Source organism: Chiloscyllium punctatum, chromosome 49, assembly GCF_047496795.1.
Source record: "Chiloscyllium punctatum isolate Juve2018m chromosome 49, sChiPun1.3, whole genome shotgun sequence".
Taxonomy (NCBI): domain Eukaryota; kingdom Metazoa; phylum Chordata; class Chondrichthyes; order Orectolobiformes; family Hemiscylliidae; genus Chiloscyllium; species Chiloscyllium punctatum.
Window position 1 is genome coordinate 6,996,693 of NC_092787.1, and position 19,991 is coordinate 7,016,683.

General features: G+C 37.5%; 1 protein-coding gene across 4 annotated transcripts in view; it reads right to left on the reverse strand.

Moving 5' to 3' along the window:
- dennd1a (DENN/MADD domain containing 1A) overlaps positions 1 to 19,991 on the reverse strand; it is a 525,508-nt gene that overhangs the window by 49,408 nt on the left and 456,109 nt on the right. For all 4 annotated transcript variants that reach the window (XM_072566190.1, XM_072566188.1, XM_072566189.1 and 1 more), the window contains exon 19: positions 15,708 to 15,842. In XM_072566190.1, the coding sequence (XP_072422291.1) occupies positions 15,708 to 15,842 (135 nt within the window). The remainder of the gene's footprint in view (positions 1 to 15,707; positions 15,843 to 19,991) is intronic.

Below are 19,991 nucleotides of genomic sequence, written 5' to 3' on the forward strand. Positions count from 1 at the left end.
AAAATATTGAGTGCTGACTTGAAGACCATAATTCTACAAGAAAACTATTTTCATGTCAAGTATAAAACTGAAGACGACAAGCAAAGCAATATTTCAAAAGCTTCCAACCCATCACAAGGTTGTTTGAGTCAGTGGTTGTTGAGCTGAAAGATATTTTGTACTCTTCTGGAGGTTACATATTTGATATATCATGGCAACGAAGACAATTTAATCATGGGAGAAGCCAAACATCATTCTCCTGGAGCAGAAGCATCTTGCAGTTAGGTTGGATGCCACAACAGGCCCATGGGCAGAACGCACCCACTTGTAGCAGCATGTAAATTAGGATCATCATTGAACCAACTGGCACTAATTATTCCCGAACGCACCAAAATTTTGTACTGATTTATGGGTTACATAGAAGCAGCATAGCTTCCTATTGAGTTTGCCAGTAACCTTGTAGGAGGTAGCCAATCTTCAAAGATACTTCGTGCTCAATCAGGGACCTTTATTGGATAAGGAAGTGGCAGCTTAAAATGAACCCTACCTGGCTTGCTTCTAACCCCCATCTGCCTTCTGTCTTATGACCCCTTTCCCATGGCTCCATTCTGCACTGACTCACACGTGGTCTCAGTCCCTCTGTGATCATAGGCCTCTCCCTGTTTCAGTACCAGTAGCAGCTACTGCTCAGGAATATAGTACCAGGAGAAGGTCATTCATCCAGTGGAATCAGCTCCTCCATTTAATTAAATCATGGCTGATTATTTATCTCAATGCACTTGCCCAAATCACCTCCATATCCTGTGATGTCATTAGTCTCCCAGAATCCAATTTCTGTCTTGAACATGCTCAATCATTGAGCTTCCTCAGCTCGCTGGGGTACAGAATGCCAAAGATTTATCACCTGAGTGAAGACATTCCTCTGAAATGACCTACCCCTTATTCTGAGATTATGTCCCCTGGTTTTAAATCACCACTAGGGGAAACATTCCAACTACGTACAAACTTCTTATAGAGCATGACAACATCTAAGTTTTAATGGTGCTCCTGTCATTCTTCAAAATTCCAAAGAACATAGGTCTGGTTCCCTTTATTTCTCTTCATCAAACAATCCCAGCATTCCGGGATTGGCCTGGTGAAATTCAGCTGCCTTCCTTCTATGGCAAATAAAGCCTTGCTGAGAAGAAGGCATTAAAACTGTGCATAATACTCCATGTGCAGGCTCACCAAGTCTCTATATAACGGTCAGAAGATACCTTTACTTCTGTTCTCAAATCCCCTTGTGACGTAGGCCAACCTTGTGATTACTTTCCTTATTGATCGTTACACAAACATTCCAGCTTTTAGTGGCTCCTGAACAAGGACGCTCAGGCCCGTTCAGACACCAACATTTCCCAAGCTTTCACCACTGAAGAGATATTGGACTGGGTTTTACAAGGAGTGGCAACCTCACTCAGACTGTCCTTCCAGGCCTTCTTTTTGTGAAAGTAGACAGTTTAGTATTTCGAGGTAAAAACAATGACTGCAGATGCTGGAAACCAGATTCTGGATTAGTGGTGCTGGAAGAGCACAGCAGTTCAGGCAGCATCCAGATAGCTTCGAAATTGACGTTTCGGGCAAAAGCCCTTCATCATTCCAATCAGAAGTGCTACACTGTAATTCCAGTCTGACAGCACTTGCATCGTGCAGAACCATTGGGAAAGGCAAACAGTGCCCCCCTTTTCAAAACAGTCAGCTGCTGTATCCTGACATTTGAACATCAAGAATCACAGACAACCACTCTGTCAGTTGCTGTCAAATATTAAGTACGTAATGTAAGTATGAGTTTAGGGTCCCAGGATGGGGAGGAAAGAGGCATAGAGATCAAGTCAGCAGTGTGAGAAGGGAGATATTGGCTTGGGTTCAGAGCAAATGGTGTCTAGGGATGTCACATAAGGATCTGGGGGAGGTAGTTGGGTGTTTGAGAGGGAAGTTTGGATCAATTGAACAGTTATACAGGAGTGAGACTGCATATTTAATTGTCTAATTTTTCCCGAGTAACACTTACTTAATTTGAATGAACGTCTCTGAATTCTATAATTTAAACGGAGACTTTTGGAAGGTGTAGGCAAATTGACCAGTGGAATCTTTAATCTCCCAAGCAATAACTTCTGAGTCTGCTACGGAGGAGATTCCTCAGGGTTTCCACGTATAATTCCCATCAAACCACTATTTGGCCATTGAAAAATCCAGACTATCATGCTTTCTGTTTTTCCTATCATGTTTTTCTGTTTTTCCTTCTAAAGTGACTAACTTCACACTAATTCATAGTATATTCCAATGCCCATGTTCTTGTCCATTCACTGAGTTTGTCCAAGTACTCATGAAATCGCCCTGTATCTTCCTTATGACCTTCATTCCCACCTAGTTTTCTGGCCTCAGCAAATTCAGAAATATTGTAATTGACTCCCACATCCAAAACATTTATATAAACTGTGAACAGCTATGGCCATAGCACTGATCATAGTGGTACTTCACTAGTAACAGCCTGCCAACCTGAGAATGATCTGTTTATTCCTACTCTCTGCTTTCTGTTAACTAAATCTCAATCAATACTAGTGCATCACCACTACTCCCATGTACTCTAATTCAGTTTACTAACCACATGTGTGGAACCTTATTTAAAGCTTTCTGAAATTCCAAATACACCCACAATAGAAAGTTCAAAAAACAAGTTTGTCAAACAGAATTCCCTTTTATAGATCCATGTTAATCCAATGTTGCCAATAATTTCTGTGTGTCCAGTTTATAATCAATTGTAACATTTTTCTCAGAACATCTGTCAAACTAAAAGTCTGCAGTTCTCCACATTTTCAGTCTCTCTATTCTAAAATACTGAGGTCACATTTGGTACATTTTGTCCTCAGGAATCTTTCTCAAATCTACAGAATTTTCAAAGGTAATTACCAATCTAGTATCCTAAGCCACCTCCTTCAAAACAATCCCCTGGTGTGGGGGATTTATCAACTTTCAAACCAGTTAACTTTTTAAGCACTGTATCTTTACTAACAATAATTTCTTTTAATGTCTCAATTTCACAAATCACTTGCCTCCCTAGCATTTTTGGGCAATTTTCTGTATCTGTTTCTGTGGAGACAGACACAAAGCAATTGTTTAGCTTCTCTGCCTATTCTCCAGTATAAATTCTCTTGCTTCCACTTGTAACAGGCCGACAGTTCCCCTGCTTCCACCAGTAACGGACCGACAGTTCCCCTGCTTCCACCTGTAACTGACCTACAGTTCCCCTACTTTCACCTGTAATAGACCTACAGTTCTCCTTGCAAATATTTTCTTTTTCACATCCCTAAAGATAATTTTACAGTTCACCTTTAGGTTCCTCACAAGATTGCATATATGCTTTCCTTCAATTGTACAAGTTTTTTTGTTCATCCATTGCTGTGTTCTAAATTGTTCCCGATCCTCAGGCTTACGATGTTTTCTTAAATCCTTATTAGCCACTTCTTTTGTTCAGTTCTTTAATTTCTTTTCTTAGCCATGGTTGAATGCTGCTTCCCACTGGATGTTTGTGCCTTAGATAATGCACACTTGTTGCAGACCATACATAGTTCTTCTTTAAATACCAGCTATTGCTCATCTCTTGCTAAACCTTTTAGTGCATTTTTCCAATCTACTAATTGCTCCGTATGTTTATAGCTTCCTTCTTCAGACTGAAGACTTTAGTTTCAGAGTAAACCACAGGTTGTTCTGCTATAACGTAACAGTGTGTTCCTCTGTGACCTCGCGCTATGGGAAACTGCTATAGAATTGCACTGTAGAAGATCGCACAATGGAAAACTCGCTATACCCATTCAGCAGAAAGTTTGGGTAACACAAACAACATCCACAATTCATCAATTGTGTTATAGTCAATTCATGTGTCTTCGAAGAACTATCTGTACATCACATTCAAACTTAATACCAAAGTATATAATATTATAGTCACTGTTTCCTAAAGACTCCTTTACAACCAAATTATTAATTAACTCTTTTTGATTATTATTTCATTTACATCACAATCTCTAGAATAGGTCGATACCTTGTGGCTATATCGACGTATTGCTCCAAAAACACATCACATGCAAACTCCATGAATTCATCCTTCCCCACGTTAATGCTGGTTAGGCTTATCCAGACTATGTAAACCAAAGTCATTCATTACTATTTTATTACCTAGATTAAAGGCAACTTCATGTCCAACATTACTATACGGTTTAGTGGCCTATAAACAACTCTCACTAATGTTGGCTATATCTTGCTATTTCTTAGCTCCACAAAAATTGATTCTGTATCTTGATCCTTAGATCTAAAGCTTCTATTTTACTGATCTTGTCCCTTTTTAAAAGTATTACTCAATGGCAGCTGATGGAATTTGAATTCAATAAAGATTGAATTTTTAAAAAAATGCTAGTCTGATACTAACCATGTCAAATTGTAATAAAAACCTAGTTGGTTTAATAATATTCTTTGGGGTAGGAAATCTGCCATTCTGACCTGGTCTGGCCCACATACACATATACGTTTATGGGGTGAATTTGTACTTGCAGAGTTCCATTGTACTTTGCTCAAAAACTGCACAAATTCATGTAAGACTTTGTTATCTCACTTTTTAGATTAGAATAAATATTATGGCACAGACAGCAGCACACAGGGGGCTAACACCTTCAACATATTGTCTAGCTAACGCCAATTGTTACAGTTAACCTGAGAATGCAACTTTTAAAAAAAAGTTTTATGATTTACACATGAAAGAAGTGAAACTATCATGGTATTCGAACAGAAGAAAGACTCAACAAACAGTCAAGGTATTTTTCAATGTATAATTTTGGTTACATCACACTGTAAACTTTTGCTATAAATTCTGTGTCTTACAATCAGGTACTCCACAACCACCTGATGAAGGAGCGATGCTCCAAAAGCTAGTGCTTCTAATTAAACCTGTTGGACTATAACCTGGTGTTGTGTGATTTTTTAACTTTGTCCACCCCAGTCCAACTCCGGCATCTCCAAATCTTAAGCAGATGTTCACTGTAGCCACTTCTCAAAAATAACAATTTGCAAACAATAGATCAACATGCTGCTCTGATCACTTGTTCTTTGCCCTTCAAAATAAGGCCAAAATCAAAAAGGGTCACGGAAATCTACAGCTTTCATTCCAAAAATAGTGGAAGGCAAAATGTCAACTACTATTTTTAAAAGATCACTACAGCCAATTATTTAAATACAACTCTGTCACCAATGCTTAGAACAGTTCAAATTTAAAATTCTTGCCATCAATTCCCTCCACGACCCTCCTCAGCTTACCCCTGCCAACTTCATTGAGCTTTACAACCCTTCAAAGGACTCTGAACCTTTTTGCACCCTCAATTTCCTCACCCCCCCCCCCCCTTCCAATAACCACATATTTAACTGTTTAGGTTCTATATGGGGAGATAGTGGTGTATTGGTAATATCGCTGAACTATGATCGAGAGGTCTCTAATATTCTGATGGTACGAGTTTGAAGTCAACCATACAGATTAGTGATTCTATGATTTGAATTTCACAGAGAGTGGAAATAGGCCTTTAGACCCATTGAGTTGGCATCAACCCAGACTGAGTTGCCCCACCCTATCCCCATAACCCTGTATCTCCCATGTCCAATCTACCTAACCTGCACATCTTTGAAGTGTGGGAGGAAACGAGAGACATGGTGGAAACCTATCAAATCCAGTATAAAAAAAACTCTAATTGAAATTAGTTTAATGGTGATTTTGCAACTATCGTTGATTGCTATAAATATCTAGCTGTTTCACTAATGTCCTTTAGGGAAGGAAATTCGTGCTCCCAACCTGGTTTGGCCCACATGTGACACAGGAATATCGTTGACTTTTTCCAGCACTTAGCTCAAGGGAAATAAGGGATGGACAATAAATACTAGCCTAGTCAACATGCCATGAATGAGTTTTTAAAAATCTTTCTGTGTAACATTCCACTTCTCAATATCTCTCTCTTACCTTTAAAATGATTCTTAAAACCTGCTTATTTGATCAGCCCCTTACTCACTCCCCTGTTACTCTCTTGCATGGCTTGGTGTCAATTTTGTTTTCTCTAATAAAGTGTTTGCAGATGTTTTAAAACACTGAGGCACTGAATAAATGCAAGTTTCTGTAATCATTTAGAATTAACTTTTTCTCTTGAACTTCACTAGCACGTGAACTTCATATAAAACTGCACTTGAAAAAATAAAATGCAAAGTGTTGATCATGTTAAAAGAATAACAGTTAAATATTTTGATGAAAAGCCCAACGACCAAAGGAACCTTCGATCAAGGATTAGATCATAAAATATCACTCTAGAGATGTGGATTTGAACTGAGCCAGAAGCAATTTAAGCTCAATTGTACAATCTGTTGTATTATTTCCAACATTGAGAGTATCCTGGCAGTTAATACTCAAACTATGACAGTACCTGCAAATGTCCAGGAGTCATCAAACTCAGGTTCTTTGAGAACTCCAGTCTCATTTGTGAATGAATGCATTTACTTAAAATGCAAGATTAAAATGTTTGGGGTTATTTAGGGAACAATGAATTACTTAGTTTCACAAAACGCAATTAATTTTTTGCTACATGCAATTGATAATCATTAAAAGAAATTTGGGAACTACAAAGAATATTTAGCACTGAACTGCTTTCAATAACATCTATTGCTTCGAAATGTAAAAAGTTTACATTGGATGTGTGTGCAAGGGAAAATGATCGACAATAAAGGTTAAAAACGATATCTATGAAAAATTCAAACTTAATCACAGGAGAAATATTTTGAATTAAATGAACATATTCTCCATGAAGAAATAAATCGAGTTGCAATTAAATGTGAGTGTAACAAAAACATATTAGAACTATTGACCTCCTGAGTTCATCAGTTTGCATAATCTAATAACTGATCCATTCATGATTGACTAAAATTTTGTATTTTATATAATGTAAAACACACAAGTACATAAGTTTAATGAAAAGTTACCAATCTGAAATTCATTGTCTTCGATCTTTGCCATTGAAGTAGGAAGTTCAAGTGAGGAAACTTCCAAGTTTTGCCCTTTGTTTCTCTTAAGAAAAAGCTCATCCACCTTATTTCCACCTTTGAGGAAGTGGGTTATGGTGAAGTCTGGCCCATAATCTCGAGAGGCGGTTTGACGGCAGCCCTGAATGGGGCATGGATGTTCAACTGGGTGGATTAGAAAGCTCACTTTGGTTCGGAGATCTTGGTGTAGCTGTTTTAAAAAGGCAGCTAGGCTCTCTAGCCCTGACCTGCCCACATTCACTCCCCAGTCCTCTTTCACGAACCATTCAACCATCACAGGCAGACCTCAGCAACCATGTTGGAGATGAAGGAAAAAAGTCTAACAACTGAAGAGTACTCTCACCCATACATGCTTTATATAGAAATCAACCGTCATGCATGAAACCCATTTGAAAAAGTTAAATACTCTCAATTAGTCAATGTGCTGTAAAATGCAACAAATACTCATAAACCACATCAAAGGCAGCTAACTAATTCTTTCATAGCCTCTTCATACATCTCAATGGGAGGCAGTGCTAAATAATTTTAAAACTTTTGAAATGTAGCCAAACATTCATAATAGGCTCAACAGTTTTTAAAAAAAAACAGGAATTAAGACCACTGTGTAGGGATTCTATGATTCTATGAAAATGCAGAAACCAATGGCCAAATTCCTTTTCTAAGCCATACGAGATGGCCTGTCAATCAAAGAGCTCCAGTACCATATGTCTCCTGTCCTCTGTTACAACTGAAAGCTGAAACCCTTTTCTCCCCATGTTTAAGGGCTTCATATTTAAATAACATCAGATACCGAAACAGATATTATGTGCAACTTACGATTGTTTAATGTGTACTTCCTAAATTCATTCTACACTATCGTTAAAACCGTGAAATTGGGATGTGCTTGAACTCAGCATCAATTTAAAACAGCCCTGGTGAGCTTGGGCCTCTTATCTTTGTGATTCATTCCCCACCGAGTACCACACCAAAACAAAATGGAATCCAGCAGAAATGGGGCAGACGGTACATCTGGCTCTCGTCTATTTTTATAGGCCACTAGATTTGGTGCAACTCAGAAATGCAGTTAAAAGACTGGATTTTTTCTATCTCCACAGATGTTGTGTGACCAGATGAGTATTTCCCATTCTATAAATTTTACGCTTCTGATGTAAACTGATTAAATTTGTCAATACCATGATTATGGAGAACATACTTCAGATGCAAAGCTATCTAACTTGGAATACAGAAGTGATGTTGTGTCACAATTAGGAAGCAAGCAGTTAATCTATAAACAAGATTACCAAATCTTTGGGTGAAAACATCATAGTCTACTTAAAATCATAAAATTGTCACCATATTCCATCAATTCAAACAGTTCCTACAACTTTTTAAATTCTTTTTTGATGTGGACACTCAGTTCAACAGAAGGTAACTAACAATCCCATTTTATTGCAATAAAAATGTTACACTGTAAAGGCAAAAGACACCAAACCAATTAATTCACAGCCTGTCATGCATCATTACCAGAGTTATCATGAGAAGCCCAAATAACCCTTCATGTACCTCTTTGACATGGTTCTCAGGACAATTATTATGGCTTTCACAGCACTGATTTTACAGATAGAAAGCAATACATAAATATTCATTTAATAGGTTAGATTTCAAATAAGGTATATTCACTCAAGTTGCTATATTATCCTATACACCACAACATGGTACACAATACTGGTCTCTCCCTGTCCTAATTTTTGTTTTGGGTTTGTTGCATGGAAATTAGAGAGATATCAGACACTTTGGCAATAGTTCAGTTTGTGCCCTTCATTTGGACTGAAGTAATTTTTTTTCTCACGAACTATATGGTGAGACATACAATCTTAGGTAAGTGCACAAAATCAGAGCAATGATTTTAGTCAACAGTATAAGGCAATAATTTTCTTTTAAGGCATAGCATCTGTTAGCCCTCTTGGATGCTGCTGCTTTAACAGTACCATAAAAACGAATTGTTTAAGTGAGCGAAAATTGAGACAAATAAGAGGACTGTTAGCATTATATTATGAGGCTCAAGCTAGACACACAGAGTTAGACCCAGTGGTGATTGAATCTCCCTTCAGTTGAATGATACCTTCAGTAAAGGAACATTTTCCCTTATAGCCTCCTTTCAAATAAAGATTCAAGGTTCATTTAATTATTGGATCTGGAGGTAGGTCAACATTAGATTCTCAGTACAAGGTGACCAAATATCACTCGAAGGACGTTACTTTCATTCGATACTTTACTTTGGTTGTGATACTGTAGAATAAATTGCCTGCATCAACCACATTCTTTTAACTTAGTTATGGAACTCAACAATAGTATGAATAATATATAGTAATAAAAACTTAATTTCAAAAATATACTCCTCCTCTTAGGCGAAATTTGACTGGGGATCGATCAGGAGACAAAAATTAAGCTAAGAGAATGCCAGATACTATTTTAAACTCAGGTTGGTGATCTTACACCAGTTACTGAAATCATCTGATGAAATGCTATCGTCACATTCTCCAAGGATGCATATCAATTAGCAAAATATTGCTGAAGAACTGACTCCAAAATTGGAGTAGGTATACTCTTAGTCTTTTAAGCTAGCTAGCTGAAGTATTTTTCAAAAACGTACAGTCAAGATTGCTACGCTGCTATCCCATTGTACATATGTACTGAAGGTTTCTGGATCAAAATGCAAAAAAGCTATTTATTGCCCGTAGTCTCCCTACTGTCTGTACTCATTCTTTTACTTGAAGCTCATCTCTTTTTGAAAAGTAATGTCTAATTTTCAAAGAATATTGATATTCAGATCATGACACGTATGACAGATCTGCAGAATTGAAAACTGTTTTGAACAGTTACAGCTTTCAGCTATATGTACAGATGCTAGGTACAGGCAATACTAAGAGCATGACTTTTTCATGTGCTCTATCCAAGCAAACAGGTCCAATGGCAAAAACAGCAGCATATAAAAAAAAAATCAGCTTTTTGTCCCTTCCCCCTTCAGACAAACTGTCATGCAATGTGGAAGAGCACAATGTATAGAACAGCTTTCACAGGCACGGTTAGAGAAAGCTGATTAAGAATGTTCAACCAACAGCAAACTGCAGGCCGTTACAGTGAAAATAAATACATTTTATGCAAATGTGTTTGTCACTTTGACAGCATGTCTCAATTAAGGCATCTCACTGCTGTTGGTTAGATCTACTTCTGCAGTTGTACCAGCGAACCTGCTGTATTAGAAAAACACAGGGCTTGACCCTAATCCACATGCATGCATTTTTAAAATTCTGTCTTGTTTGTGCACACCAGGATAACACTGGCAGATGTATTAAGCAGTTGACAAATGATGAAAAACAGCTCGTCTCATCGTTTGCATAAGAAAGCTTTATAATATTATAACTACTGTCTTCAGTTTTTAACAAAACCCGCAATTCTGCATTGGAAAAATACTTTGCAGCTTGTATACCTATTGCTACTTATGGAATCTAATTTGCATTTTATAAAGTTACACCCCTCAGCTACAATGACATACGTACGAACTTCAACAAACTTTGATGGCATAAAGCCACATCAGTTTTCAATGCAGTTTTATTGCTATGTCTTCACTTTTACATGTAAATTGTATTCCATAGCTCATGGCAGCCAGTAAATCAAACATCAAATAAAAATGCTCAAGAAAATTTGAATAAGTACGAGTCAAATAATATAAATCAACCAGAGTAAAAAAGTCAATTAGTTGGCTCTACTTTTGAGTATATCTTTGTCTACTGCTCTCGCTGAAATATATTGCTTTCAACAAATGTGTGTGCGTATCTCTGTCTCAATACAATTATGTATTCATATACGTCCCTCATACACATTATAGCTTGAGCTTCATATTTTGTGGTTAGGCTTTAACAATGTTAAACAGAATAGACAAGCATATACATATGCTGAAAATGTGTTGCTGGAAAAGCGCAGCAGGTCAGGCAGCATCCAAGGAGCAGGAGAATCGACGTTTGGGGCATGCGCCCTTCTTCAGGAATGAAGAAGGCTCATGCCCGAAATGTCGATTCTCCTGCTCCTTGGATGCTGCCTGACCTGCTGCGCTTTTCCAGCAACACATTTTCAGTTCTGATCTCCAGCATCTGCAGTCCTCACTTTCTCCCCAAGCATATACTTATGCAAAGAAAAAAAAAAGTCTACTGCTAAACTCACATACTCAAATTACAAACTAAAGCTAAACGAGCTGAGTGTCAAGTACTCGAAACAGAAACATGTCTTTGGTAGGGCCAGACCAGCATCTGGCAATGAGAGATAATGTGCATACAACATGAAACGTGTTTACACATTCACAAATGAATGTACTGAACAGGGAAATGAAAAGTCAGCAGAACTTACTTATTTTCTTTTGAAAATCTAGAATATTTTCATTAATTGCTCTACATGCTGAATTAGGCAAATTCCGATATCAATCTCTCGACAAAACAATTTGCATTTTACTGACCACCCAATTGCTGTTGCATTCATCAGACTTGATTATCTAGAGACTTTAACAGTGGAATTTTACTGCACATGTTAAAAAACCTTGGAGATACAGATAAAAAAAGCTTTGCTGCACACAATAGGGTTGGCACAATGAGTAGATTTTAGTCTGACTTCAAAATACATAAAGAAAGGTGAGCAGGTTAAATAAATCTCAAAGCAAAAGCCTCCAATCAATGAGTTCCATTATTTTGTTGTATTCGTGTTATTTTAAATGTACAACACACTTATTTGTAAAGTAAAAGCATTCTATGCAAAACTGTCATTTGTAACAATTAAAATTTCCTTTATTCTAACAACATCAGCATTATCTATTCCTGATGTTAACATACCTAAGATGATGAGGATTGTACAAGTCCCAGTGTGGGTACCCCTCCTTTTAAGTGCAGCTGGACGCTTTTATTGGCTTTAAATAGCAGAATCAATTACGATAATGAGCAAATATGTTCCAACTCTAAATATCAACAGTTGCCAAAATTCAACTACAACAATGAGAATATCTCCTGTGGCATGTGTGAAATTATATATTATACTTATCAGTTTGAAAATCTCAGTGACCTTAGCTGATGTGCACTCTAAAATGAAACTATTTCATGCAATAGGAAGAATGAGAAAGAGTTAAACAAATAAACTTATAAGGTATACATACGAACATATAAATTAGGAGTAGGATTAGGCATTAGGATTTTCAATTCTGTTCCATCAATTGATAAAATCATGGCTAATCTGTTTCAAGTTTCTACTTTCCTGTCTACCCCTGATCCCTTTGATTTCCTCGTCGGTTAAGAATCTAACAAACACAGATTTTGAAATATTAAATATCTCTGTAATCACTAATCTTTGGGGCTGAGAATTCCACAGACCAACAACCTTTGAAGTGAAAAAAAAGTTCTCCTCATCTCCATCTTAAATGGGAGATGTCTCATTTTTAAACTTCTTCCCCTTTGATCATTGGACGGATTAAAACTAAGATTTACAGCAACATAAAACATGAAATGGAAAAGTCATATTTTATCAGAAAACCAGTTTAAAACAATACAAAATTATGTACCAGTTCCACAACTTGGTAAATCAATATTTTTATAAAATGAACATAAACACAGTCAAGGACCAGGAAATGAAATGTACTATGTTTTTTGAAACAATTAACATACGTCTTTTAATTTAAAAAAAGCTCCTTAATGAACTTTTGAGATTATAGCAGTTGTATCTGCACACAAAACAGGTTCAAACAAAACTCACAAGTCACCAAAATATAACACTGCTCATTTACACTTCAATTTTGGGAAAAATAACTTGGTACTTAGAGATAGAAAACATTTACATATTGTCATAATTGAAGCTGCTATTTAAAGCCTAAAAAGGTATCCACCTGCACTTAAAAAGTAGGGGAATTAACCAATTGAATCACCAGCATTTTTTAGGCATGTTAAGATTGAGAATAGATTATGCTGATACGGTTAGAATAAAGGAAATTTTAATTGTTACAAATAACAGTTTTGCATGGAATGCTTTTATTTTTCAAATGAATGTATTGCATATTTAAAATAAGGAACATGAATACAATATAATAATGGAACTCAATGATTTGAGGTATTTGTTTTGAGGTTTATTATTTTGTTTGTTTAACCTGCTCCTCTTGCTTTACATATTTTGTTGTCAGACTGTAAAATCTAATCATTGTGCCCATTTTATTGTGCACAGCAAGGTTTTTTTCTATTGTCTCCAAGGTTTTGTTTAAAAACATGCGCAATAAGATTCTACAGAAACAGTCTCTAGATTTGGGTATGACTTGTGCTAAAAGCAAATGATGAATGAGTCAACTGTTCTGTCTGTTGTATGAAAGGTATTAAATGAAACGCGGTATCCAGTTTCAATCAATTTTTCAGACATCAGATATTAGCACAAAAGTGTGCAGAAACGTGGCACTGTGTGGCACCAGTACAATCCTATATGCTCACTGGTGGAAATGCTTTCATCTCCAGAAAGGCTATTGCACAGTTATTAAAATTTCAATGGAACAGACATATATGATAGATTTATTCTGTGATTATCATCACCAATACTAATTTATATTACCAGCACAACAGCTACCTGTCCGACAAATAATACCTCACATGACACACATTGATCCCGTTCTGTTCCCTTCAATTATTTCAAGTTTTCAATAACTAAATATGCAAATTGACCATTTTCAGCCAATTCTTCACCATATTTAATGGGAATTTGTTGTTTTGTTGCTTCTCCCCTTAGCAAGGATTAATACAAAGAAAGGTGCAGAAAAAGACAGATGAGAGGCTTAAACAGAAGTGGATACCTTTAAAATTAACCAAATTTTAATTAATTCATTATGTTGCATGATTAATTTATGAGTTTTAGCTTGTTAGATCCTAATTGCTTCAGAAAAATTGTTCTTATTTCAACAAATGCTGTTTTGTGTCTTCTTTAAAGCATATAGATATTGAAAATGCATTGCAAATAAATCAAAAGCTAATAATCATTTAAGGATGATATGAAAGTGAATTGCACTTTTTCTTTCTCAAAATTTGATAGAAAAATGCCAATAACAAAATTCACTTCATAATGATTAAAAACAGTATGTTAAATTCTGTCCAGACAATGACCAAAAGGGACAGTGGATATTGCAGAGTCCTCATGCTGGTAATGAAATTATCAGCATCTCGGTAAATGAAATCCTCATCCAGTCATTTTCTACATCCAGTATTTTCTGTTAATTCAAGTGCATGTCTCACCTCCTGGCCAGACAGAACCAACAATGAAAAGTGATTTTAGGTAAAAAAAATTGTTAATGCTGGAGTTCGGAAATAAATTGGAATTGCTAGATAAATGTATTACGCCAGTCAGCATTTGTAGAAAGAAAATATGTAGAAGACTTATGAATGCTTATCATTGATCCATGTAAAAGGCTGTTCAGATAAATTAAGATCTCTAATTCAGACATCATAAAGTTCCACTCTTTTATTTTTAAACAGTTCCGCATAATTAAAATTTTTTCTGGATAATAGGTCATACTGATCTTGAAATTCCTATTCCATAAGTTATTGTTGTGTAGAATAAGAGAAATCCCTGATGAACTTGCAGCAGTCTAATTTAAAACATACATGTATTGAATATTGTCCTAGGAGAATTTTGTCAGCCACTGAAAACCTATCAGGTTTTCCTCTATAAATTTCAAAGCGGTACAAGATTTTTAAATAGATAAAAATGGCTTATAGAAGTCAGTTTTGGAAATCAGGGATGTAATATTTCTACTTGCACGGATGAGTGGAGTTACAACAACACTCAAAAAGCTCAACCCATCTGGGCTAAAGCAGTCCACTCGATTAGTACCTATTTCTTGGTTTAAACATTTGCTACCAGCACAAAGCTACAGTGTATACTATTTACAGGATAAACAGCAGAAATTAGTTAAGTTCTGTTCAACAGCATGTCCAAAATTCACACCATTCACCACTTATGACAAAGATAGTATGGGAACTGTAATTCCTAACGCTAATCTTCCTCAAAGTAAGTGAAAAGGGAAATAAATGCTGGTCCCTCCACAGAGGTCCACACGTGAAGAACAATTTTGTAAAAAAAATTCCTACTGCAAATGCTGACCTCTAATATCACTAATAATAGCTTAATGTATGCATATTTTCATCATGAAATCTCACCAGTAGCTAATTTATTTTTTGGATTGTGCTTTTTGACTGCATTTTTTGGGAAGCATGCTGAAATTCCTACAAACAGCTTTTCTACATTAACATGAGCTTCAATGCTTAACTAATACTGCTGTCAGTTCACCATATATCATTCTTACAAGGAACAGAGTATCAGCGAAATGAAGGAAGACTAAATGAGCAACTCTGGAGTGCTCTTGGCAAATAAATAAGAAAAATCAAAGAACACAGTTAATGGAAGAAAGAGAAATTGTGAGGAGCATAATAAAAGGAATCGTTTCATTTACATGCATTCATTCTCGAGAAAGGATAAAAAGGCAGCATGACATGATATAAAGTGCCACTTTTTAATGATTAAATTACTCTGGTCCTTATAACAAGGTCAATTCCATGCACAGATTGGATAACTTAACTACATACCTGCCCAAAGTGCACAGTTATTGGTCGCCGGTCCTCTCGGTGCTTGCCTCCTTCTTTCTTCTCAGACATAGGCGATGTAATACTCTTCGGTTGGATATCATCTCCTGCTACAGAGTAGCCATTCTCTGCCATTTCCTGCATGGTAGGAAAAGATGATTTGCAAGGCCAGGAACATTCCTGATTCAGGGTAAGGGGCAAAGAGAAGGTACTAGGGGAAAAAGCTATCTAAGCATTATGACATTAGGAACACAAAAAGGTAAAAACAAAAAGCACAGTCAGTGATATATCAAATCACTTAATGCATAAAAAGAGACAACTATATCGAGCTATCTTGAGTGGAGTAGAAAAGAGCAATTCATTAGTCAACAATTTTTCTTACTACACATGAAAGAAGACTGAGATGTTCACTGAAAGCGCAGTTTTCAATTGGAACAGTGCAAACCTATTTTTAACAAATTTAGACTGACATCAGAATAATTGTTGCAGCCAAAGAAATTATAAAATTTGAATTTTCCCAATTTATGTGCCATTGCTGCCTCATTCACATCAGGAATTGGGGTAGAAACGAGACCAATTCAGTTTCTGAATGCTTGGAAAGCTCAGAATCAGGGAACGGTTAGGAGTGAAATTTATGATCACAAGCAGTAAGTTAGCTCACAGGCTCCTATAAACATATGGAAACTTTGAAGAGCAAGATCCATTAAATATGTAAAATTTTAAACCTAAATGAGTGACTCATTTTAAATAAGTGAGGGTGACAGGTGAGCTACAATAAGGCAAAGATTTATGCTCAAATTTTCAGAGTCAGGAGGAAACCACGGAGCACTCAAAATGGCAGACAATTTCTGAGTCTAACAGATCCAATTTTTGTGGGGAGGGAAAAGAGGACTGACTGAGTTTCCTTCTTGATAAAAGCCTTAACCTGCAATGTGAGAGTTACAAAGTTATGGAGCAGATGTAAACATTCTTGAAGGGGTGGATAGTCTGTAAAACTGCCATGATATTGAAGTTACTTAAAATTTCAAACATTTAAAAAGCGAAAAGACAGAATTAAAAACAATTGTAAAAATCCCTCATCTGACAGTTTTAATATCTGTTTGATGACATTTTCCTAAGAGCTCTCAATGAAACTTTTGTTGATTTCCCAAAGATGTATTTATCTCAGGAGTTATACAGTCACAAAGTCATAGAGATGTACAGCATGGAAACAGACTCTGCGATCCAACTCATCCATGCTGACCTGATATCCTAAAATAGTCAAGTCCCATTTGCCAGCATTTGGCCCATATCCCTCTCAACTCTTCTTATTCATAAAGCCATCCAGATGCCTTTTAAATGTAACTGTAAATTACAAGACCCTCCACCACCTTCTCTGGCAGTTCATTCTCTGCATGAAAAAGGTGCCCCTTAGGTCTCTTTTAAAATTTTCCCCTCTCACTTTAAACCTACGCCCTCTAGTTTTGGACTCCCTTATCCTGGGGAAAAGATCTTGATTATTCACTCTATCCATGCCCCTTATGATCTTATAACTTCATAGCTTAAAACTGACAAAGAGATGATTGAAGATCCGGCTTTTTTTTTGATTTGGGACACCAATTAAAGCTGGTTTGTTTTTCATGATGTGGAGGTGCCAGTGTCGGACTGGAGTGGACAAAGTCAGAAATCACATGACACCAAGTTGTAGCCCAACAGGTTTATTTGAAATCACAAGCTATCAGAGTGTAGCCCCTTCATCAGGTGAAGTGAGAGGGAAGTGCACAGAACCCAGAACTTAAGGCCAAAGAGATCAAAAGGTAGACAAGCAGGAGGCTGCAAGAACACAGGGAGCCAAGCAGCATCAGGAGGTGGAGAAGTCAACGTTCCGGGTATAACCCCTCACTCGAAACATTGGCTTCTCCATCTCCTGAAGCTTCCTGGCTCACTGTGCTCTCCCAGCCTCCTGCTTGTCTACCTAGGAGCCCAGCATCTGCATTTTTTGTCTCTAGAGAATCAAAAGATCATACAATTGGTGTGAGTGGAGTGTCGTGTCCAATAATAAGTCTCTAGAGGTGACCAAGAGTGTTACACAGTGTGAGTAAAGTGTCAGTAGCTGAATAACAATCGAAGAGATCAACTACAATCCAACTAAATGAAGTAGAGAGAGAATTACAACAAAAATTAGAATAAGGTGGCGCTGGAGACAAACCAAATTTATTTCTCTGCCTCACTTAATTGGATGATAGGTCATCCTTTAGGTTGTTATTCAGCTATTGACACTTCACTCACACTGTCTCACACCCCTGGTCACCTGCAGAGACTTCTTATTTGACACTGCACTCACCACAGAACAGAGACCATTACAGCGCAGTGCAGGCCCTTCAACCCTCGATGTTGCGCTGACGTGTGAAACCAATCTGAAGCCCATCAAACCTACACTATTCCATTATCATCCATATGTCTACCCAATGACTATTTAAATGCATTTAAAGTTGGCGAGTCAACTACAGTTGCAGGCAGGGTGTTCCACACCCCGACTATTCTCTGAGTAAAGAAACTACCTCTGGCACCTGTCCGATATCTATCACCCCTCAATTTAAAGCTATGTTCCGTTGTGCTAGCCATCACCATCCAAACAAAAAGACTCTCACTGTCCACTCTATCTAACCCTCTGATTATCTTATATGTCTCAACTGAGTCACCTCTCAACCTTCTTCTCTCAAATAAAAAACACATCTAGTCTCTCAGCCTTTCCACGTAAGACCTTCCCTCCATACCAGGTAACATCCTAGTAAATCTTCTGTACCCTTTCACATCTTTCTTATAATGCGGTGACCAGAACGGTACGCAAGAGTCCAAGTGTGGCCATACCAGAGTTTTGTACAGCTGCAGCATGACCTCATGGATCCAATATTTAATCCTTCTAAAATAAAAGTTAACATATTGTATGCCTTCTTAACACTCCTATCAACTAAGTGGCAACTTTCAGGGAACTATGTACATGGGCACCAAGATCTCTCTGCTCATCTACACTACCAAGAATGTTACCATTAGTCCAGTACTCTTTATTCCTGTTGCTCCTTTCAAACGGAATCACCTCACACTTGTCTGCATTAAACTCCATTTGCCACCTCTTGACCCAGTTCTGCAGCTTATCTATGTCCCTCTGTAACCCACAACATCCCTCTGCACTATCCACAACTCCATCAACCTTAGTGACTAAAGTTTGAGAGAAGATTTGTAGCTCGGGTGCTCGTTGTTGTGGTTCTGTTCACCAAGCTGGGAATTTGTGTTTCATCCCCTGTCTAGGTGACATCCTCAGTGCTTGGGGGTCTCCTGTGAAGTGCTTCTATGATGTTTCCTCCGGCATTTATAGTGGTTCGTCTCTGCCGCTTTCGGTTGTCAGTTCCATATTCAGCTACTATTATAGGACAAGCCAAACAGAGAACAGCCAGAGAATTCCTAGAGGCATGGCACTCATCCACAGATTCTACCAACAAACACATCGACCTGGACCCAATATACCGGCCACTGCAGCGGACAGCTGGAGCTGACAACTGGAAGCGGCAGATTCAAACCACTACAAATGCCGGAGGAAAGATCACAGAAGCGCTTCACAGGAGGCTCCCAAGCACTGAGGATGTCACCTAGACAGGGGACGAAACGTCTGAAACACAAATTCCCAGCTCGGCAAACAGAACCACAACAACCTTAGTGACATCCGCAAATTTACTAATCCATCCTTCTACACCCGCATCCAGTTCATTTATAAAAATGACAAATGACAGTGCCCCCAAAACAGATCCTTGCAGTACACCACTAATAACTGAACTCCAGGATGAATATTTCCCATCAACCACCACCCTCTGTCTTTTTTCGGATAGCCAATTTCTGATCCAATTCGCTAAATCACCCTCAATCCCATGCCTCTGTATTTTGTGCAATAACCTACCGTGGGGAACCTTATCAAACATCTTACTGAAATCCATATACAATCACATCAACCACTTTACCCTCATCCCCCTGTCTGGTCACCTTCTCAAAAGAACTCAATAAGGTTTGTGAGGCATGACCTCCCTTCACAAAACTGTGTTGACTATCCCTAACTAACTTATTCCTTTCTAGAGGATTATAAATCCTCTCTCTTATAACCTTTTCCAACACTTTGCTCACAACCAAAGAAAGACTCACTGATCTATAATTAGCAGGTTTGTCCCTACTCCCCTTCTTGAACAAGGGAGCATTTGCTATCCTCCAGTTTTCTGGCACAATTCCTGGAGACAATGACGACATAAAGATCAAAGCCAA